Source organism: Oncorhynchus mykiss, chromosome 22, assembly GCF_057628025.1.
Source record: "Oncorhynchus mykiss isolate SJ-2025 chromosome 22, ASM5762802v1, whole genome shotgun sequence".
Taxonomy (NCBI): domain Eukaryota; kingdom Metazoa; phylum Chordata; class Actinopteri; order Salmoniformes; family Salmonidae; genus Oncorhynchus; species Oncorhynchus mykiss.
In genome coordinates, this window is record NC_143043.1 from 12,287,678 (window position 1) to 12,311,885 (window position 24,208).

General features: G+C 43.2%; 1 protein-coding gene across 3 annotated transcripts; it reads left to right on the plus strand.

The window, feature by feature from the left end:
- Nucleotides 1-6,214: 6,214 nt before the first annotated feature.
- On the plus strand, nt 6,215-24,172 carry ccdc80 (coiled-coil domain containing 80). 3 transcript variants are annotated; one of them, XR_016490528.1, is made up of 12 exons: nt 6,237-6,527; nt 6,649-6,702; nt 6,976-7,693; nt 8,056-8,738; nt 9,143-9,499; nt 9,690-9,843; nt 10,760-10,815; nt 13,853-13,989; nt 15,752-15,903; nt 16,340-16,443; nt 18,833-18,916; nt 23,089-24,172. XR_016490528.1 is itself a non-coding variant. In XM_036958702.2 (11 exons), the coding sequence occupies exons 1-11, from the start codon at nt 6,525-6,527 to the stop codon at nt 23,406-23,408; spliced, it is 2,766 nt and encodes a 921-aa protein (XP_036814597.2). In that variant the 5' UTR covers nt 6,237-6,524; the 3' UTR covers nt 23,409-24,172. The 3 variants fall into 3 exon arrangements, 2 of the variants coding, with proteins under 2 accessions (XP_090071610.1, XP_036814597.2); XM_036958702.2 differs by lacking the exon at nt 10,760-10,815; XM_090215484.1 differs by lacking the exons at nt 6,976-7,693; nt 10,760-10,815 and having other exon boundaries at nt 6,215-6,527.
- The last annotated feature ends 36 nt before the right edge of the window (nt 24,173-24,208 follow it).

The following is a 24,208-nucleotide window of genomic DNA, read 5'->3' on the forward strand; positions in this document are numbered from 1 at the left end:
TTACTAAGGTAACCTGCCTAAATGACTACTGCCATCTGCCCGGTACAGTTGAAACCGTGATTCATCTGTGAAGAGCAGACTTCTCCCACATACTAGTGGCCATCAAAGGTGAGCATTTGCCCACTGAAGTCAGTTACAACACCAAACTGCTGTCAGGTCAAGACCCTGGTGAGGACGACAAGCACGCAGATGAGTGGTTACACGTGGTCTGCGGTTGTGAGGCCGGTTGGACGTACTGCCAAATTCCCTAAAACTAAGTTGGAGGCAGCTTATGGTAGAGAAATTCAATTAATTAAATTCTCTGGCAACAGCTCTGGTGGACATTCCAGCAGACAGCATGCCAATTTGAGACATCTGTGACATTGGGTTGTATGACAAAACTCACATTTTAGAGTGCCTTTTATTGTCCCCAGTACAAGGGGCACCTGTGTAATGATCATGTTGTTTAATCAGCTTCTTGATATGCCACACCTGTTAGGTGGATGGATTATTTAGCAAAAGAGAAATTCCCACTAACAGGGATGTAAACAAATTTGTGCAAAGAAATTGAGAGAAATACGTTTTTTGCGTGTACAGAACATTTCTGAGATCTTTTATTTCAGCTCATGAAACACGGGACCAGGACTTTACATGTTGTGTTTATATTTTTGTTCAGTGTACATACTAGTCGCCAAAGTTCCGGAGCATGTCTTTAACTTAACCATTTGGAATAATGCCACCCATGGTCCAGCAGGAGGAGCAACCCAGGGTGTCCAACTACGAAATGTGACTTTTGAAGAAACGTGGACAAACATCGGAATCTGAAGTCAAATCTGTCAAACCGTGAGATCTTGTTGGGAAGCCAGGGACATGGCATGATTATCTTTTCATTGCTTCTGGGTCAGGTTCTCTAGGTAAAGTCCTTGGAAATGGAGTGAAACAAGAAGATACCATCTGAACTGCTCTTATAATGTCAGACTGTGTGCGCAACTGGTCAACTAGAGTCAGGTGCAGGAGAGCAGAGATAAGTGAACAGGGCACATTTTAATTGGCAGAAGCAAATCAGTCAGACGCAACAGCATCACAACACTCCAGCCAAAGGCAAAAGTGAATAGCGCACTGGTCACACAAAATCATGTACAACAAAACAATACCACGGGTTCAAAACAATACCCGGACAAAAAACAGCCTGGCGCGTCACACAACAAACGTAATTACACACACAGACATGGGGGAAACAGAGGTTAATATACACGTAGAGTGATGAGGGGATGTAAACCAGCTGTGCGGGAAAACAAATGGAAAATGAAAGGTGGAGTGGCGATGGCTAGAAGACCGGTGACGTCGACCGCAGCCCGAACAAGGAGAGGAACCGACTTCGGCGGAAGTCGTGACATATAAGAAATGTTAGTTTTCATTTTCCATTTTGAAACATTTTGCTACGGTGTGCCCAAATGAACACCACCCTGAAAAGCTTCCTTTCCTGCTATTCCCTTACATCTCAGTGTGCTCTTTACATCTGTGTATGTTTTGGTTGAGATAATGAAGGTGGATGAAGACAGTATTTTGGTTGGCTTCTCTCTTCTACAAATCCTGTGTTAGAATCAAACTGTATCCTACTACTGACACCACACATAAATCACACACACCACCATCTGCGCTTCTCATGTTTTACTCAGGGTCTTTCATGTGTGTGTGCGTGTGCATGCGTGTGCATGCTTGTGTGTGTGTGTGTGTGTGTGTGTGTGCTGACATCCCCAGTTCTTTTTTAGATTTAGTGCTGGTGAATAAAACTCTTTGTCAGGATACTGATAGTCTCCATTCATATCCTCTATAAAACGTTTACACTGGTCAGCAGAGCATGGGGGGGGGGGGGTTGTGTGTGTGTGTGTGTGTGTGTTTATGTGTGTGTGTGTGTGTGTGTGTGTTTATGTGTGTTTATGTGTGTGTGTGTTTGCCCTACATACCTCAGTTTAAGATGGTCTTGGCTCAGTGGATGTAAAGGTGTGTTTGATGTGGACCACAAGATCAGGTCCCCTCTCCTTTCCAACCCTTAAGGAATGTGTGTTTTATGTTTACTTATACTGGACTGGCAACACATTGGGGTATAGAATGTACATCTGAGGTTTAAGAGTAAGGATGGAGTTTGGTGGTTCAGTGTGCTATCCATAGTATAGATGGTTCACCAAACTACATTATCACATCATAAGTAACCTTGCTTGAGAACCAAGGACTCAATGATAAAGTGCTCTATATTTTCACGATGCCCATCCATCTGTGTGTGTGTGCATGCGTGCATGTGTGTGTGTTTGTGTATTGAGGTTCAGAGTGGTCATATTGAGGTATACTGTATGTTTGGCCCATATCAGACGGTTCACTGGGAGAGTTTTAATTAGTTGAGCATCAGTGGAAAAGACAGGAGACTAATGTTCATCATTCCCAGCTGCTTCCCCCTTTGTCACGACAATGAGCATCAGAATTCTTAAACCGATAAAGTCCTATTACTATTATCAGGATAAATAATGATAGTGAACATGTGCCTATGTGTTTGTACTGAGGTCAATAATTGTGTTCTTTGTTGCTCTGTTGCTCTTTTATACTGTCTGATGGAACAGGTTATGGAAGTATAGCTGGCTATAGTCAAAATGCATATCTAAGGGATTCATGAGAAGTAAGGCTAAGCGTGGCTACAAATCCGGTTGTTCAATGAGCTGAGCGTTTGGAAAAACGACTGTGGAGTAAATGAGAATCATATAAAGAGGTTATAATGCACTGTAATGATACTTTATCATAACGATACAACTTGACTCGGTGCAATAATGTATACCGTTTAGACGAGAAAAGATGAACTGCCAAAGTCTCAGAGTCTAAACTTACCACAGCTTTCAGTTCTTAGATGACCCAAGTCCATCCAACTTTAATTGCGTCGCTTATTTATTATGCTACCATTTGGAACAAGTCCTGCAAGGGGAAAGCACCGGCTATTTTGGAACATTTCAAAGGGAATGGATAGGGCAAGGGGAGGGAAATACAAGCTGTTCCTTGTTAGAGTTTATGGGAGGAACTTGACTCTGAGATTTGCTATGGAAATCAAGTGATCCTCCACTGTTGTGACAGTGGAAGAATCAAATGTATTATTATTTGAATATTGAAAAGGTGTGGGAGACAGAGAAGGGATGAGTGGTCATGTGGAACAGAGTCTTGCAGGTGCAGGAGATGGAGGAGATGGGAGCATGTGGGTCTGGGCAGGGGTGATGTTGTTGATGTTTGTGTTGGTCTGTCTGTTGTCTGTTGTCTTTTGTCTGTATATGTTAATATTGTTTGGAAAAAATAAAATCATACCAAAACAAATAAATTGTTTCTCTATGGTCAGTTATCTTCCCAGAGAGCTTTCTCCAGCGGGGTTGCCAGTTGTGGTAAAGTCCCAAACTTTAAATTGAATTAAATTTAGCAGTAAATGCAAACTTAATTCATAAATTAGAAATTGCATTTTGTGTATCATTTTGTGTTTTATAAAAGTCGTTTTTTCACTACGGATTTCCTAAAAGACTAAAAGAAAGACTGCAACATTTCCAGTGAATGGAATTTAGACTGCTACTGGCAACCAGGTGTCCAGGGGCTGGTCCTGTATAGCCAACCTGGACTCATGGGTAGATGTATTATAGTAAATATATAGCTATATATAAATATATAGATATACAGTATATCCGGAACACTCCAATTAGTATGATATGTTACGTTTCGTATATGTAATCGCAAGTACAAACCGCAACCAGAAGCCATGGATTACAGGCAGCATCTGCACTGAGCTAAAGGTTTGAGCTGCCGCTTTCAAGGAGTGGGACTCTAACCCGGAAGTTTATAAGAAATCAAGCTATGCCCTCCGACGAACCATCAAATAGGCAAAGCACCAATACAGGACTAACTTCGAATCGTTCTACACCAGCTCTGACGCTCGTCGGATGTGGCAGGGCTTGCAAACCATTACAAACTACAAAGGGAAGCACAGCTGAGAGCTGCCAGTGACACGAGCCTACCAGACGAGCTAAGCTACTTCTAGGCTTGCTTGGAGGAAAATAACACTGAAACATGCATGAGAGCACCAGCTGTTCCGGAAGACTGTGTGATCACGCTCTCCGCAGCCGTGAGTAAGATCTTTAAACAGGTCAGCATTCACAAGGCCGCAGGGCCAGACGGATTACCAGGAAGTGTACTGCGAGCATGCGCTGACCAACTGGCAAGTGTCGTCACTGACATTTTCAACCTCTCCCTGTCCGTGTCTGTAATACCAACATGTTTTAAGCAGACCACCATAGTGCCTGTGCCCAAGAACACTAAGGTACCCTGCCTAAATGACTACCGACCCGCAGCACTCACGTCTGTAGCCATGAAGTGCTTTGAAAGGATGGTCATAGCTCACATCAAAACCATCAAAACCAACCAACCCTAGACCAACTCCAATTTGCATACCGCCCCAACAGATCCACAGATGATGCGTTCTCTATTGCAAGCCCTACTGCCATTTCTCATCTGGACAAAGGGAGCACCTATGTGAGAATGCTATTCATTGACTACAGCTCAGCGTTCAAAACCATAGTTCCCTCAAAGCTCATCAATAAGCTAAGGACCGTGGGACTAAACACTTCCCTCTGCAACTGGATCCTTGACTTCCTGACGGATCGCCCCCAGGTGGTAAGGGTAGGTAACAACACATCCACCACACTGATCCTCAACACAGGGGCCCCTTAGGGGTGCATGCTCAGTCACCTCCTGTACTCCCTGTTCACTCATGACTTCACGGTCAGGCACGACTCCAACACCATCATCAAATTTGCAGATGACACAACAGTGATAGGCCTGATCACAGACAACGACAAGACAGCCTATAGGGAGGAGCTCAGAGACCTGGCCATGGGGTGCCAGAACAACAACCTATCCCTCAACGTGTTCAAGACAAAGAAGATGATTGTGGATTACAGGAAAAAGAGGATCGAGCATATCCCCATTCTCATCGACGGGGCTGCAGTGGAGCAGTTTGAGAGCTTCAAGTTCCTTGGTGTCCACATCACCAACAACCTAACATGGTCCGAGCACAGTCATGTAGAGGGCACGACAAAGCCTATTCCCCCTCAGGAGACTGAAAAGATTTGTCATGGGTCCTCAGATCCTCAAAAGGTTCTACAGCTGCACCTTTGAGAGCATCCTGACCGGTTGCATCACTGCTTGGTATGGCAAATGCTCGGCCTCTGACCGCAAGGCACTACAGAGGGTAGTGCATACAGCCCAATACACCACTGGGGCTAAGCTTCCTGCCATCCAGGACCTCTATACTGCGGTGTCAGAGGAAGGCCCTAAAAATTGTCAAAAACTCCAGCCACCCTAGTCATATACTGTTCTCTCTGCTACCGCACGGCAAGCGGTACCGGAGCGCCAAGTTTAGGTCCAAGAGGCTTCTAAAAAAATAAAGGAGCCGCACACTCTAGGAGCTCAGATGCAAAAGTAAGCTATCTTGACAGACAAGCTATCTTCATCAGGGTATAATGACAAACACTGCGGGATGACTCATTTATATAGTGTAAAAAGACACACAGGTGTCTGTAATCATGGCCGGGTGTGACCTGATATCATTGGTTAATTCTCATATTAAAATAGCATACAAAAAACATAAATGGATAGCGTACGATCATAGATACATTTTGGCTACATACACCTATAAACATTCTAAACAGCTCCAGCTCCAATAAGAATAAGCTCCTGAACATCTAGTCAAATGGCTACCCAGACAATTTGCAATACCCCCCCTCCCCCTCTTTACACCACTGCTACTCTCTGTTGTCATCTATGCATAGTCACTTTAATAACTCTATATACAACTCTATGTACATACTACCTCAACTAAGCAGTGCCCCCGCACATTGACTCTGTATCAGTACCCCCCTGTATATAGTCTCCCTATTGTTATTTTACTTTCTGCTCTAAATTACTTGTTACTTTCATCTCTTATTCTTTTCTTGTTTTTTTTTTACTGCATTGTTGGTTATGGGCTCATAAGTAAGCATTTCACTGTAAGATCTACAACTGTTGTATCTGGCGCATGTGACTAATACAATTTGATTTGATTTGTCTTGATGTTACACAAATGTTTGTCTCCTAGATTTACATTTACTATGTTACGTCTAGTCTATGAGACCAGGCTGGTATAGCGCCACTGCGCCAGCGAGGAGAGTCTGAGGCAGGGCAGGCTTAAAGGTGTCGACATTACTAGCTTCTGTAGTTTAAGTTGGGGAGTCGGGAGAAAGAAGAGGGAGACGCATTTCCCATACAGAAGAGCCACTCTGTGCAGGTTTTCCTCTTGAAATCGGACTAGGTTTGCTATGCGTAAAACGCATTGCTTTTAAGTTGGATTACTTTGATAGTTGGAAAAGCTATATTTTTAAATAATGGTCAGGTCCGAGAATAAAATAACACGGATTTGTTTTCGAGACCGTGCTGTATATCTGTTTACTTGTGGATGTTAAAATGTCGCGTACACTCGGAGTTTATAAATGGTATGACATTTTTTTCCAGAATTGGCAAAGTCTGCGTATTTTCCTAATTTGTGTGGTTATTTTGAGAACTGAAATTGGAAGTTTGGATTAACGGTTTCTAAATACCACGAATGTTTTTCAGGAATTGCTGACTCCGTCAATTGGTGCCTGGTTTGGATATTTTAGAACCTCTCTGGTGAGTTTTCCTGTCTGCGTTTTCACGCTTCTCTCAGGTTGATCGCAGGCTGGTGAAGTGGGGTTTGGCTGGTGTTCCACTGCAAAAAGTAAAGGCATGCTTTAAAACACAATAATAAAGTGTTGGCCTCTCTCTTGCACTCTGTTTTTTTTTTTTACTGCGCTGGACTTTATTTCTTATTTATTGAACATAAATGCTCTAAAGACGCACACAGGTCCCATGTCCACTATTGGATATTCTTCTCTCTTTCTTGTTGTTTATTGTAACTAACAGTTTACAATAATGCGGGGAGAGTTTGTCCTGGGTCTGTCCCTGCTGTGTCTGCTAGCGTGGGCAGGACACGCCGACAAACAGGCCCACCTCAGACGGTTTCCTTTGCGCCAACGCACCAAGCTCAATACCGGGCGTCTGCAGCTCGGCGCAGCCGGCAGAGAGCGCACTGTCGGCGTGGGAGGAACCCGCCCAGGACCCGGCTCCCCCTCCGTGCCCTCCGGGATCAGCGCCAGGCTCGACGAGGACATGCAGGCGGACCAGGTCTCTGTTCTTCAGCCCAGGACTGGGTCTGGACAGGGCAGGAGAGGTGGAGCGCTGGCAAGGGCAGCAGGGAGGAGGGTAGCTGGGAAGATGGCTCCCCTCCAGTCTGGCATGCTTCAGGATGAAGGCACTCCCGGGGCGAGGGCCAGACAGACTCGAATGCCAAGCAGCGCAGGCTCGCCTAACCTCCTGGCAAGCTTTGCAGGGAAAAACCGAGTCCTGGTGATTTCTGCTCCACATGACTCAGATGGTTACTACCGGCTGATGATGACACTGCTGAAGCCAGACGTGTACTGCGAGCTGGCAGAGAGGCACGTGCAGCAGATCGTGATATTCCACCAGGAGGGGGAGATGGGTGGGAAGGTGAGGCGGATCACCAGCGAGGGGAAGGTGATGGAGGAACCTTTGGACAAAGTGCTTATCCCCCGCCTCATGACCTTCCTCAAACTGGAGAAAGGTAGGCTTGGCCCACCTGGAAACATCCCCTAGCCCTACTCCTTCAGTGTTAGCAGATCTGAGAGAATCTCTGTGGGGGGCTAGATTGAACCTGCTATTCAGATCTGTCAACACCTGCTTGGTGTTAGGAGTGGGGGTTATGGGGGTACTTGGTGTGAAGTTGGCTATTTGTATGTTTACTGCATGTTTTATGCTGACAAGCAGTGAAAATAAATTTGTGAGGGCAATAACATAAATCTGAGTCTTTACAGGTAAGTTTGGGATGCTTACAGCGTGCTGTTTCGGCATGTTGCTTGTGGCCAAAGCCATATTAGCTAGTCTACTTTACTCAGTAAATTAAACCTGTCACCCTGTCCTGTCCAGGTAAGTTCGGTATGGTGCTCCTGAGGAAAACACTGCAAGTGGAGGAGAGGTACCCCTATCCAGTCAGGCTGGAGGCCATGTACGAGGTCATCGACCAGGCACCAATGAGGAAGCTGGAGAAGATCCGACAGGAGGGATTCGTCCAGAAGTGTAAAGGGGCGGGAGTAGAGGGCCAAGTGGGTGGGAGGGGTGGAGACTCAGGGATGGAAGTTGAAACAGGTGGACAGGTAGACCCGACCCCAGAGAGGAAGCCGCCTGCGAGGAAGCCAATGAGGAGACCCACAACAACCACCACCATTGCCACGAGGTCAACGACAACGAGGCCAATGACAACTTCGATAACAACAAGACCCACGACGACCACGACAAAAGCCACCATGACAACAACGAAAGCAACAACCACACCAAAGCCCACAACAACCACAACTAAACGTCCTGTGACCACACGACAGACCACCACCACTACCACCAGAACCCAGAGACCCACAAAAGCCCAAACCACCCCTCATTGGCTGCCTGCCCCTAGGACCACGCCTGAGCCCTATAACCGCAGAGACAAGGGGAGAGACAGGGCGAGGTACCCACCCAAGACCACCACGTCTGGGGACAACCGAACAGACAAGGAGGGGAAGGACAGCCGTAAGCCGGCCGGAGTGATACCCACCAAAAGGAAGCATGGGAAGGTATGCCGTTTTTTTTATTTTACCTTTATTTAACTAGGCAAGTCAGTTAAGAACAAATTATTATTTTCAATGATGGCTTATGAACAGTGGGTTAACTGCCTGTTCAGGGGTAGAGCGACAGATTTGTCAGCTCGGGGATTTGAACTTGCAACCTTTTGGTTACTAGGCCAACGCTCTAACCACTAGGCTACCCTGCCTCCCCCAAAAAGTTTACTCATTACATTTCACTTATTACATTGATGTTGAGACAGAATGTTGCTGTATGTTGTTCTCTGTTGCTTTTGTTGCACCAGGCTTGATTTTGGAGATCAATAAAGTCCTCTTCTCTCCTATCCTCTCCTTTTCTCTTCCCTCCCCTCTCCTTTTCTCTTCCCTCCTCTCCTCTTCTCCTCTCTCCTCTCCAGGTGTTGAATAATGAGTATGAGGAGAATTATGAATCAAGCCGGCCCACCTCCAGCAACCCAGAGACAGAGGTCAACACAGAGGTCAGCCCAACCAAGAGGGGCAAGGGAAAACACGACAATACTGAGAAGAAGAAGAAAAAGAACAGCAAACCAGAAAAGGCCACCAAGAGGGACAAGGCAGAGAGGAGAGGAGCGAAGGTGGGGAAGGAGGGAAAAAACAACGGGAAGAAGAACGGAAAGAAGGCGTTGAAGAATCACGAGAAAGAGGCGTACCACAAACCCACCAAGAAGCCTCCGCCTCCTAAGGGTTCCCTGGCATCCTTCCTGGACTACTTTGAGAACAGGAGACGACTTGTGGTAAGAACCAGTGTTTTGCAGCCTGTCTGGATTCTTATCACCGGAGTGTTGCCGAGGGCAGGGTAGTAAAATCAGTCCCCCATCCTCTCCCTCCCCCGCTGTCTATTATAAACACAATCGCCACCGCAGTGTGTGTGTGAGTGTGTGTAACACAGTCTAACCCAGTCTCTTTCTGTGTGTGTGTCTCCAGATCATAACAGCCCCCAGTGAGGAGAGCACGATGTATGTGCAACAGAGGGATGAGTACCTGGAGACGGTGTGTGAGATGGCCATCAGGAAAGTCTCCATCATCACCATCTTTGGCTCTGTCAACTCTACAATGAAGATAGATCACTACCAGCTGGGTATGTACACATCTCTACTAACACACTATTGCAGGAAAGGAAAAGTTTAAGTGACTTTGGGTCCTTGAAAACTCTATATAAATGTAATGTTTTATTATTGTTACGACACGTAGCCTGTACAGGACAGAACAGTCCGCATCAGCTATAGTACACTTGAAATTGAAAGGTCATTTCTGATTCAGCTGTAAATGCAGTCTCCGCGAACGTGGGAACATTGCCTTTAGATTTCAAACGCGCTATAGCGCTGAACTTCGGCGATACGGATTGAATTGAGCCCTTAAGTTACAGTAGGTGTCCTGTATTGCTGTTACTGCCCTGTCCTGATTTTACCCCTGCTATCCTAAACTCCTCTGATAGAACAGAAGGCTAGCAGGTGTCTGGAGTGAGTCTGCAGCAAACAATAAGAGAGGCTCGAACAATAACACTGTGAACAGGATGACACTACCATTGCAATGACATTTTGGTGAGACACAATGACAAAGCCTCCTGAGTCCCAGACATGAAAGTTAATGGTGCACAAAGGCTTTCACTGCTTCGCCATGAGTGCTTCGCGCATGTGACCACACGGATCGGAGGGGGGGGGCTTTGTGTTTGTGAGAGTCTCACCTTTCCATAGAGGGGGCATAATAATTTATTGGCTAAACCGTTTGATCACTACAGCCGTTTTCATGAGAAAAAGCTACAGAGAAACACCTCTGTAGCTTTGCCACCTTCCACCACCGATGCGGAAGTCAGACATCGGCGTTTGCAGTGGATTAAGATCCATGCATATCTCTAGCTTAAACAGACAGCTTTTGAAGGGGAATTTTATTATTATTTATGTATTATGCCTCGAGCGGAGCATGAGGGGGGCCTCAAGCAGAGAAACTATTGTAATATGTGTATATATATATTTATTTTTATTTTTTATGCCCAGGTCATGAGGCCCCTTGATAATGTGAGACCTGAGGCAATTGCCTCTTCTGCCTAATGGTAAGTCCGCCAGTGTGTATGTGTGGTGTGGGGCGATCCCGGCTGAATACCTTCCTAGTTTATCATTGGTGAAAAGGGGGAAGTCTGCTTCCTCTGCAGCTAATGTGTAAGCTAGAGAGTTAGGTCACCTCTCTCTCTCACACACACACACACACACACACACACACACACACACACACACACACACACACACACACACACACACACACACACACTCATGTGTCTTGGGTTAGCTTACATGGCTTATCTTCAAGATGAATTAGAGTCTCCTTTTTGTTGACTTTCTTCAAAGCTACTGATTCAGATGGCTCAAGATTACAAATGCGTCTTATGAGATTTGCGTTGTAAATTGGGCTTGGCAAGCGACAATATTTGTAGTTTTATGGAGATTTGAATCTTGCCTCCAGCCTATAGTTAGGATGTGTTAATGTCAGGACACAGCCCTACTGTATAAAACTTTATTATTCTCTCTGATTCTACACAGCGACATGTTCCACAGACGGAATGCCAGAAAGTGATTTGAGGTGATGTCACACACACCCATGTTATGAACCGGACGGTGGTTAGTCTTATGTTCCGAGCATCGCTCCAAGGGTTAATGTGTGTTCGTGCGGGTGAGCGTGTGTGTGTGTGTTCGTGTGGGTGTGTGTGTGTCCGTGTGTAAATGGTCCTTTCACAGCTGTATGCTGGAAAAAGGTTCCCTGTGTTGGATGACATCATCCTTACCTTTGAGTGTAATGCAGACATTTGTGTGTGTGTGTGTGTGTGTGTGTGTGTGTGTGTGTGTGTACGTACGTACGTACGTACGTACGTACAGGGTGCTGTGATTAAGGGCTGTGGGCTGTGTAAGCCGTAGCTACAGTCCCAGCTAGCACATAATGTTCAAGAACCATTTGTTTCTTGGAGTGGGGTTATGGGTTATCCGATAGTTATTTTGCAGACAACCTTCGCACAATGTTCTGGGAATGGTGCAGGATACCCAGATTGCACATAACGTTCTGAGAACCATGTATCTTAGGTGGGAATTTCAGTACTTCAGCATAAGGTTTCCTCATGGTTCTATTTAAATGAATGTTTTCAAATTGTTTAAAGAAGGTTAAGAAACAACGTGCTTCTATGTGAATTTCAGTACTTCAGCATAACTTTTTCTGCAGGTTTCCTCGTGGTTCTATTTAAAGAAAACTTTCCATAAAAAACATTAGTAACTTTCTAAGAACATTCTAAGAATGTTATTTAAAAACATATACCTGTACATTCCGTTCTAAGTGTCAACAAAACTCTCTCTATCCTCGGTGTATCTTGTTAAGTGTTTCCAGGTGTGTTTGCCGCACCCACTTATTGGCCACACCTGATCTTAATGAGTGCTTGTTTCCTTTGAAATTGTTTCCGTTTGAATAGACAAAAATGAACAGCTTTGTATCAGTTAAAAGAAACATGGCATGCTAGCTCCATCCTGGTGGCGCAGTGGACTATTTCCATGAATAGAGAACAGACGATTGTAGGTTTGTATCTCACTGAGGCTTTGATACAATAAAAAATAAATGGGTATGCATGATTAATGCCTAAGTTAATTAATTTCCATGTGTCCTAGCTGTGCTTGGAGTTCAGAACAGTTAACGCAAATTAAGCTAGCAGTGTTATTAAAAGTCTTATGGAAACATGTTCTCAGAACGTTATTTAATTACCTTCAAATAACTAATCATTTTCGTCATCAGAATGTTAAGAAAACTTCTCAAGAAAACTTTCAGGGAACCATAGTGAAACGTTCTCAGAACCTCCTTGCATCCTAAAAAGTCAGGAAACTTATGGCTTCATTCTCAGTACCAATGGAAAACCAAAAACATACGTTCCCACATACGTTCCCACAACTTCCAAGGTACAAGGTTGTACCCAAGGTACAAGGTTGTTCCCACAGGCTTCCAAGGTTGTTTTCTGTAGAAAGGAGGATGGTTGTGGATTGAAAGCATCTTCATGTATATTGCTGTATGCTTTCAAAAGGTGACCAGTTCTCTTTATAGTACACAGCAGACATGTGGAGTCCTTATCCTCTCAATCACATCAGGAAACATTGGGTTTTATAAAAAAATCCTTGTTGTGGAGACTGATGGGTTTCCAGTCAAAACATACAGTAAGTCAACAAATGGCCTCTGTCATTACCCTCATGTTGAAGACAGCTGTGGTCTTTGGGGTGGGATTCCAATCAAAACAAAGGAAAACAGAGCGAGATCTGGAATGCAGTCTGAGATGCAATCCGGTCTGCCTCAACAAGCATTCGGGAATCAGGAGAAAATTATGATTGAATGTTTTTTTTTTTTTAAGGACTATCCATGTTGAAAGGGAGTGAGACATTCCAAAGAGTTAAAGGAAATAAAAATAAGACAAACGATCTAGATTGGCTTCTTCCTCCTCAGCCATCTCCCTCTCACTCTGTTTGATACAGATTATTGCCAATGTTTGGTAATAGAGATGGCCTCAGTGTGTGTGTGTGTGTGTGTGTGTGTGTGTGTGTGTGTGTGTGTGTGTGTGTGTGTGTGTGTGTGTGTGTGTGTGTGTCCTCAGAGGAAGCAGTAAGCCTAGAGTAAACACACCATTGCCCTCCTTTTGGGTGGTAGATCTATTTTACCTCAAACAGACGCTCGCCCAAAATCAACCGTCGATTCCCCCAGTAGTCCCCTCCTTACCCTACCTCTATGTTTGCAGAACTGAAGAGACAGGGATAGGTGTAACCAATAACAACTAATAAGGCCACGACTACACCTCTCCTAAATATTATGAGAGAAACACGCCTTCTGGTCGTCAGTCATGTGTCAACCCATTCAGTCTCTGGTAGGAAGTGGGATGTCCAATCCCTGTTTCCCCATGACTCTGGTTGTACTATGCAGTTGTTTTAGCTTCCTTATCTGAAAATGCACTCATTATTGTAAGTTGCTCTGGACAGGAGTCTGTTAAATTGTACTAAACAACATTTTAATTGGTTGTCTGTTTCTCAATTTTCTCTCGCTCTCTTCTTTCCCTTCTCTTTCTCTTCCCCTCCCAGAGAACGACAAGCCTATGACGGGTCTTCGTCAGGAGGACCTTGTGAACCAGGATCTGATCACAGAGCTCAGGAAGGAGTTTTATATGACATTTAACGACTTCTACATGGTTCTCACTGACACTGACATGAGAGCCAAGGTGGGTTTTGTCTCTCTCTCTCTTTCTCTCTCTCTCTTTTTTTCTCTGTCTTACTAGGCGTGCATTATTTTGCAATCTGGCACACCGGATTGTCGGAGTCCGCACTTTTTGGACCATTCCGTTTAGAACTAAAGTCTACAACTCAACCCAACCATTTTGCCAAGTGAGCTAAATGGAGCACAAACACCTAACCTCTCTGTTTGGCCAATTAGACATAGACTCATGTTGCCTGACCTGCCTTCGCCATACTGTAAACATCCTGCCGTGATTAAACACTGGTTTAATTCAGACATGACGTTCTCCCAACAGCTGTGTTTGTGTGTGTGTGTGTGTGTGTGTGTGTGTGTGTGTGTGTGTGTGTGTGTGTGTGTGTGTGTGTGTGTGTGTGTGTAAACCACCAGGCTGTTTTCAGACGGATTAAACAAAGACGCCAGTGTGCAAGCAACCCTCTAATGCTGTCAGTACAGACAGGAAATTCTATTAACATTACAGGGCACATGGAGGGAGGGAGGGAGAGAGAGAGAGAGAGAGAGAGAGAGAGAGAGAGAGAGAGAGGAGTGACAGGGAATGAGAAAAACAATGAGGGAGACTGTATCCATGGCAGCAGACCCTCACCTGATCCATTAGAAAGTGTGTGTGCCTGTGCTTCTGTGAGTGTGTAATGCTGCATTGGGGAATATCACATTCTGAACTGAGCAAATTTGAGATCAGAATTTTAATGCCCACAGTGTTAAATGCAACACTTTCTTAGTGTGTATATGACTAACACTTTTCGAAGTGTTGATGAACTAACACCCCAAGAGTGTTGGGTCCCTAACACCATGGGTGTTGCAAATTTGGACTTAAATTAACACTTTATTAGGGCAGATGCTGTTACACTTCCTCAGTGTTAGGGCATTAACACCTGTGGTGTTACCGTAACAATTTTTTGTTGTTCTTTTAACACTGTAGGGTGTAAAGCCTTATTTGCATATTTATTTTCAAGGGTGCCACTCAAGTTCATTTTAGAGGTACCTGTACCACCCATGAATGTGTTTGCTAGTGACAGAGACATGATTGTTGCATTCGCCTAAATGTATATTTTATCATCAAAATGTAATTATTTATCACAATAAATGACTTTTTTGACTATACCATACTTCAACATTCAAGTTTCACTCTAACACAGTTGTCTGAAACTCCTGGTTTGCTGGCCATATCAACAAGTCATATTATGCTGGCTTCCAAAGTGTTACATAATTCCTATTCAAATCCAGCCATAGACTATTGAAGAATTTGAACTTTTAATCCCCCGCAACCAGCAGTTAAAATTACTGCCATGGTAGGAAAGGTTGATCAATGAGACTACCTAAACCATCTCAATAATGGGTTAAATAAATCCAACCACTTACAGATTGGATTTGCTTAGAAACATTTATGTTATTTATCTTTGTGTAGTATAAGATCAATGAATCAATCATTGTGCATGCAGAAACATAGACATTAAAACTATTCTAAAAAGCAACCTGCAAAAAAGCATGCTGGGAGATATAATGTCCCATGTCTCTTTCACTCTGAGAGAATTAACGGAAATGAACTCAACAGTCGAGTGACAACACTGGTTAACACTTCATTTATTAACCACAGGTGGTGTCAATTTCAATCCCATTTATTCACTGCAGGCGGTGTCGATTTCAATCCCACTGGTGTTAACCCCACTAGAATCCGATATAACACTCACAACACTTTTTGTTTTGATGATGTGTGTTTGTCCCTCTAACAGCAATCCTACGAGGTCCCGATCGCCATGAAGGCTGTGTTTGATTACATCGACACCTTCTCCTCTCGCATCAGAGAGATGGAACAGCAGAAGAGAGACGGAGTTGTCTGCAAGAAGGAGGACAAACCCAGATCACTGGAGAACTTCCTCTCCAGGTAGTGTGTGTGCACGTTACTCTTGCTGATGGCTGTGGCAGCGTCTGGAATTTTAAACAGTCATTAGCTCATAGCCAGTGAGAACATTGTCTCAAGCCAGGCAGGGGTCTTGTTGAGGAGGCTGTGGTCAGAATTTGTAGTCAACATGAATATTCACACTAAATCACCTGCACCACAAATTCAACAGTTCTTTATGAGCTAAACTTGGCTCTGATGGTGGACAGCATGCGCAAGCCTGTATTTCTAGTACTCTACGTTAACACATTGTCTTGGATTGATTGACTATTGACTGTGGTTTGTTGCAATAGAGACTAAATTCCAGTCTGATGACAGTGAGCCAAAGGGTCTGGAGTTTGGACAGAAAGTGACTTGGTTGATGACATGACTGTATAATCTTCCTACATCTTTCATCCTAGTTCCGTCTTTGGGTTCTCAGGTTCCGTTGGAGGCGTCGCCTGTTTGTAATCTCCGCCCCCAACGATGAGGAATGGGCCTATCAGCAGCAACTCTATGCACTGACCAGCCAAGCCTGCAACCTGGGTGAGTATAAGAAGGAATTGTTGAGTTATTATCATATTCCTTAAACAATATTTATCCCATCTACAGGAAGTGACTAGTCTAGTGCCTAGGGGTTGTTACACACACACACACACATACACACACACACACACACACACACACACACACACACACACACACACACACACACACACACACACACACACACACACACACACACAGTGCTCCCTGTGGTTCAACGTTTGTGTAAATCATATTAGATTTACAACAACCTCCACTCAGACCTGATCTCATATAGAAGAACATTAGGCTCTCTATCCATTTGTTTCATTTTAGATTGATAGGTAAACACATATACTTTAGTAGTCATAATAAAAGTGTTGGCAGTCACTGAGATTGAGGAGGACCATTATAATTGTTTCTCGCAGACATGTGCATACGCATTCAGGGACAGAGACACGCACCCACACAATTGATGAGGGAGAATATAACACATTAGATCTGGTAAAAGATAATACTAACAAAAAGAGCAAGAGAAAGGCCATACAGTCAGATAGGATTTTAGGTGGGGGGGGTTATGTGTTATTTCATAGTTTTGATGTCTTCACTATTATTCTACAATGTAGAAAATATAAAAAATAAAGAAAAACCCTTGAATGAGTAGGTGTGTGTCACGCCCTGACCTTAGACAGCCTTTTTTATTCTCTATTTGGATAGGTCAGGGTGTGACTTGGGTGGGCAAATCTATGTTTCTATTTCTTTGTTGGCCTAGTGTGGTTCCCAATCAGAGGCAGCTGTTTATCGTTGTCTCTGATTGGGGATCATACTTAGGCAGTCCTTTTTCCCACCTTCAGTTGTGGGATGATGATTTTGTTAGTTGCTGTATAGCCTGCAGAACTTTACGTTTGTATATCTATTTTTTATTTTTTTGGTGTTCATCAAAATAAAGAAAGATGAACGCTTACCACGCGGGCGTAACAGTGTGTCCAAACTTTTGACTGGTACTGTATGTCAGGCTAGGAATGACCATGCAAAAACGTTTTTCCGGGATGCATGAACAAATCAAATCTAACTTTATTTGTCACATGCGCCGAATACAACAAGTGTAGACCTTACCGTGAAATTCTTATAAGGGTCTGTAAGGGCTTACTTACAAGCCCTTAACCAACAATGATATTTACTGGGATTTCGATAACAACCTATGGCCAAATGTTCAAGACAGGCTTGATTTCAAAATGTAATCAAATGAAAGAAACAATGTTTAGCAAGTATTAGTTTATACTGGCTAAACATTGTTTCTTTCATTTGATTACATTTTGAAAGATGTATTCAATGATCACACCTTTCATCACACATAAGATGGAAATTATGGACATTTGATGTTGAGTCAAATATTATGGGTAGTGCAAGTGTATTGCCTAATGTGAAAACAGTGTAATGTACTGTAATTGAATGTTCTTTAGCATACTACATTCAAAGGGACATTTTGAAACATGGGTCTTAAATGTGTTGCTACTGGGTTAACTGGTTGGTCAAATAACTACATTGAGAAGATGTCATTATGTTGTGTTTTGGTGATTCAACCAATGTACTCATTATATTTCCGGTGTGTGGTGAAACATGCCTGCAAACAAAATGAATGCACAGTGAAAGGTTTTGAATGTAAGACTGGCTGTGTTACCAGTTTGGAGTTTTGTACTAAGAGTTTTGAAAAATCACCACATGAAAATAGCACCAAAGCGATTTAAAAAAACGAACAATCAGTGGTGCACGAGAACTTCAGTATTGGTGTTAATAACCAGAGTTGATTGTGAGTGTGTCAATACTCTGTGTAGAGTGAAACACTCAAAACCATGCACACCATTATCATATTTCCCAGCATGCTCTATTGCAGATTGATTTTCAGAATTGTTTATTTCAATATCTGTGTTTTTGCATGTATATTGATTGGTTGATTAATCTTAGACTACACAAAGATAAATAACATACATTTTTCTAAACTAATCAAATCAAATTGTACTAGGCACATGTGCCGAATACAACAGGTGTAGTAGACCTTAAAGTAAAATGCTCACTTACAAGCCCCTAACCAACAATGCAGTTTAAAAATACGAATAAGATTTTTTTTTTAAAGGAACAAGTAATTAAAGAGCAGCAGTAAAATAGCAATAGCGAGACTATATACAGGGGTAACGGTACAGAGTCATTGTGAGGGGGCACCGGTTAGTCGAGGTAATATGTACATGTAGGTAGAGTTATTCAAGTGACTATGCATAGATAATAACTGAGAGTAGCAGAGGCGAAAAAGAAGGGGTGGGCAATGCAAATAGTATTTTGTTGTTCTAATGCGCTATTATGTCCTCTCTGCTGTTTTTTCATCTATGTGGTGGTGGTTTCCATGGTGACCCAGGCCTGAGACACATCTCCATCCTGAAGCTGGTTGGCATGGAGGCAGTGGACCAGGGAGGAGTCCTAGAGCTCTATCCAATCAACGGTAAGAACCCTGTTGTCTCCACACCACCTATATGTACAGTTGAAGTCGGAAGTTTACATACACCTTAGCCAAATACATTTAAACTCAGTTTTTCACAATTCCTGACATTTAATCCCAGTAACAATTTCCTGTCTTAGGTCAGTTAGGGTCACCACTTTATTTTAAGAATGTGAAATGTCAGAATAATAGTAGAGAGAATTATTTATTTCAGCTTTTATTTCTTTCATCACATTCCCAGTGGGTCAGAAGTTTACATACACTCAATTAGTATTTGGTAGAATTGCCTGTGCCTTTAAATAGTTTAACTTGGGTCAAACGTTTTAGGTAGCCTTCCACAAGCTTCCCACAATAAGTTGGGTGAATTTTGGCCGATTCCTCCTGACAGAGCTGGTGTAACTGAGTCAGGTTTGTAGGCCTCCTTGCTTGCACACGCTTTTTCAATTTTCTATAGGATTAAGGTCAGGGCTTTGTGATGGCCACTCCAATACCTTGACTTTGTTATCCTTAAGCTGCCACCCCCGTGCTTCACGGTTGGGATGATGTACTTTGGCTTGCAAGCCTCCCCCTATTTCCTCCAAACATAACGATGGTCATTATGGCCAAACAGTTCTATTTTTGTTTCATCAGACCAGAGGACATTTCTCCAAAAAGTACTATCTTTGTCCCCATGTGCAGTTGCAAACCGTAGTCTGGCTTTTTTACGGCAGTTTTGGAGCAGTGGATTCTTCCTTGCTGAGCGGCCTTTTAGGTTATGTCGATTTAGGACTTGTTTTACTGTGGATATACAGTGGGGCAAAAAAGTATTTAGTCAGCCACCAATTGTGCAAGTTCTCCCACTTAAAAAGATGAGAGAGGCCTGTAATTTTCATCATAGGTACAACTATGACAGACAAAATTAGGAGAAAAAATCCAGAAAATCACATTGTAGGATTTTTAATGAATTTATTTGCAAATTATGGTGGAAAATAAGTATTTGGTCACCTACAAACAAGCAAGATTTCTGGCTCTCACAGACCTGTAACTTCTTCTTTAAGAGGCTCCTCTGTCCTCCACTCGTTACCTGTATTAATGGCACCTGTTTGAACTTGTTATCAGTATAAAAGACACCTGTCCACAACCTCAAACAGTCACACTCCAAACTCCACTATTGCCAAGACCAAAGAGCTGTCAAAGGACACCAGAAACAAAATTGTAGACCTGCACCAGGCTGGGAAGACTGAATCTGCAATAGGTAAGCAGCTTGGTTTGAAGAAATCAACTGTGGGAGCAATTATTAGGAAATGGAAGACATACAAGACCACTGATAATCTCCCTCGATCTGGGGCTCCACGCAAGATCTCACCCCGTGGGGTCAAAATTATCACAAGAACGGTGAGCAAAAATCCCAGAACCACAGTGAATGACCTGCAAAGATCTGGGACCAAAGCCTACCATCAGTAACAAAGCCTACCATCAGTAACACACTACGCCGCCAGGGACTCAAATCCTGCAGTGCCAGACGTGTCCCCCTGCTTAAGCCAGTATATGTCCAGGCCCGTCTGAAGTTTGCTAGAGAGCATTTGGATGATCCAGAAGAAGATTGGGAGAATGTCATATGGTCAGATGAAACCAAAATAGAACTTTTTGGTTAAAACTCAACTCGTCGTGTTTGGAGGACAAAAAATGCAGAGTTGCATCCAAAGAACACCATACCTACTGTGAAGCATGGGGGTGGAAACATCATGCTTTGGGGCTGTTTTTCTGCAAAAAGACCAGGACGACTGATCCGTGTAAAGGAAAGAATGAATGGGGCCATGTATCGTGAGATTTTGAGTGAAATTGAAGATAAAACGTAGCTTGGTCTTTCAGCATGACAATGATCCCAAACACACCGCCCGGGCAATAAAGGAGTGGCTTCGTAAGAAGCATTTCAAGGTCCTGGAGTGGCCTAGCCAGTCTCCAGATCTCAACCCCATAGAAAATCTTTGGAGGGAGTTGAAAGTCCGTGTTGCCCAGCAACAGCCCGAAAAGATCACTGCTCTAGAGGAGATCTGCATGGAGGAATGGGCCAAAATGCCAGCAACAGTGTGTGAAAACATTGTGAAGACTTACAGAAAACGTTTTACCTCTATCATTACCAATAAAGGGTATATAACAAAGTATTGAGATAAACTTTAGTTATTGACCAAATACTTATTTTCCACCATAATTTGCAAATCAATTCATTAAAAATCCTACAATGTGATTTTCTGGATTTTTTTCTCATTTTGTCTGTCATAGTTGAAGTGTACCTATGATGAAAATTACAGGCCTCTCTCATCTTTTTACATGGGAGAACTTGCACAATTGGTGGCTGACTAAATACTTTTTTCCCCCACTGTAGATACTTTTGTACCTGTTTCCTCCAGCATCTTCATAAGGTCCTTTGCACTTTTCGCACCAAAGTACGTTAATCTCTAGGGGACAGAACGCGTCTCCTTCCTGAGCGGTATGACGGCTGCGTGGTCCCATGGTGTTTATACTTGCGTACTATTGTTTGTACAGATGAATGTGGTACCTTCAGGCATTTGGAAATTGCTCCCAAGGATGAACCAGACTTGTGGAGGTCTACAATTTTTTTTCTGAGGTCTTGGCTGATTTCTTTTGATTTTCCCATGATGTCAAGCAAAGAGGCACTGAGTTTAAAGGTAGGCCTTGAAATACATCTACAGGTACACCTCCAATTGACTCAAATGATGTCAAGAAGCTTCTAAAGCCATGACATAATTTTCTGGAATTTTCCAAACTGTTTAAAGGCACAGTCAATTTAGTGTATGTAAACTTCTGACCCACTGGAATTGTGATACAGTGAGTTGTGAAATAATCTGTCTTTAAACAATTATTGGAAAAATTACTTGTCATGCACAAAGTAGATGTCCTAACCGACTTGCCAAAACTATATTTTGTTAACAAGAAATTTGTGGAGTGGTTGAAAAAGGAGTTTGAATGACTCCAACCTAAGTGTATGTAAACTTCCGACATCAACTGTATCAAACTGCATATGGGAAATGGCTGTATGAAGATTAAACCAAACAAAACAAGACAAGTGGAAGGTCAATGGGGCTGTATGTGTTATGTTTAGTTTAATCTTCAGTTCATACAGCCACAATGTTGAATTTCGGATGTTGTTTTATTGACACAGCAGGCAAGTAGGCCAGCCTCAGCCCTAACTCCTGCTGTCTCCCCCAGTCCAAGTCCCTATCGCCCAGCTGCGTCTCCTGTATTCTCCCCATGCTACCTGTTTGATGTCTCCTCTGTGGTAGGGGACCCAACCCCCAAAAACTTGCTGATGCTGCTGCCTACACCACACACACGGCCCTCCATCCATACACACCTGACTGCTGCACAAGCACGCAGACAGCTCCTGTGGCCGGAGTGTTAGGGAGGAGATATGTAAACCCTCCCTTTAATTTCTCTAGCCTGCCAAATAGTTTTCTTGTGGACTTTTCCTTTAGTGATGGGTCGTTCGCGAACAAACAGCTCTTTTTGAACTGATCGTTTTGGTGAACGTCGGGAACCGACTCGCATCTGTGAGAGCCATTCAATTGGCTCCCTTATTTACATACTGTTACTACTGGGTTTTGAGCTCCCGATAACGATTATCTGCAGATACGTTATAAAAACATTCTCTGAAGATTGTAATTCCTTACTGCATTCAAAACATTTTTTTTTTTTTGCAGGTCATCTAATAAAATGGTCAGGTAAAAATTGTACTTGCATATCATGATGTGTGACATAATTGCAGGCAACATTCTAGGCTTTACATAATGGATTTGGTATTTTTAAGCACTACTGAACAAAGAGCTGTTTGCGAGCTAAATAAAGGTCTCTTTTAGCCAAACGGACCCGGAATACCCGTCAATGCTTTCCTTGAGTGAAGGGGTAGTTTTGCAGGGGAAGATGACTGGGCTGGAGCAGAGGCGCTGAATTTAGCGGAACCTTCAAAAGACAACGAAATGAATCCACAAACACTTTCACATTAAATGGATAATATGAAATTAAATTCTTCCATAGCAGTATTAACACAAGCTAATCCTTTCTAGCTCTAGAGAGGCAGCTTGGCCATGGAGCGAGAATGCCTCTTTTAAGTCAAAGATAACAAACACACCAAAGCCTATTGACGGACTCTCTCCATCTCTCTCTCCCCCTTTCAGGCAGCGCCACGGTGGAACGTGAGGGCCTCTCGGCCGCCTTGGTCAAAGACATCCGCAACTACTTCCAGATCAGCCCAGAATACTTCTCCATGCTGCTGGTGGGAAAGGATGGCAACGTCAAGTCGTGGTACCCGAGCCCCATGTGGTCCATGGCCAACATCTACGACCTGGTGGACTCCATGCAGCTCCGCAGGCAGGAGATGGCCATCCAGCAGTCACTGGGCATGCGCTGCCCCGAAGACGAGTACGGGGGCTATGGATACCATCACAATGGCTACGACGGTTACCAGGACGCTTATCACCAGGGATACGGTTACTAAAGGGGTCGTTGAGAGGGTGTCAATAGTCAATAGTCTATCAGCAATGATATGGTTACTAAGGAGTATGTTGCCTAATCTCATAGATGCTTTTTGATGGCCCTTTGTAGATTTGAATGGATCAGATAGGTGTAAGCAAGCCCTCTGGTAGTCTAGATGGGATTGTCACCATGTTGCTTGAATCAGATCTACAAGTTAGCAGTAAGTATCTAGGGCTATGGGAAAGGGATTGAATTAAAATTGGGCATGTGTGTATGTGAGGGGCAGGGGTATAAACTTTGTCTCGCCTCCTTATTAGTGGATTGTGTTTTCAGGAAGTTTATGCACAGGGTTAAAGAGTAAGGGGTTAGCTCTGTACTTCTTGGTTTTGTACTAGAAGGAAATAAAGGATTGGATAGCGATGTCATCAATCTCAATCTTTCTTTATATCAGTCTTGTTCTTGTGTATTAAGAATTACAAATGAAAACTTTTCAACATTTCACATTTTCCATCAGTCTACTTCAATTCCATTCCTGACGAAATGTTAATTTTCACTTTCACAGTCTGGACCTTATTGTAGATACAAGCGTAAAGATAAGTCAAAACTTTTGTATTTATTGGATTTATTATTTGAGGCGGTTTTATTTGAGGCTATCAAAATCAGAGCTATAACTGTCTGTTTCTAAGATGAATTTTCAACTCGTTTGTAAAGTTTCCTGTTGCTACACATTGTTCTTATTTATACTCTGTGGTGCTTTATGACAAATAAAACTTTGTTTACTATCAACAATTTCTCGGAGTTAATACACATCTCAGTAATTTG

Coding starts and splice junctions, on each gene's coding strand:
- ccdc80 (XM_036958702.2), top strand. Junction 7,694..8,055: donor CTTCCTCAAACTGGAGAAAG/GTAGGCTTGGCC, acceptor TGTCCTGTCCAG/GTAAGTTCGGTATGGTGCTC. Junction 18,917..23,088: donor AGAGCTCTATCCAATCAACG/GTAAGAACCCTG, acceptor TCCCCCTTTCAG/GCAGCGCCACGGTGGAACGT.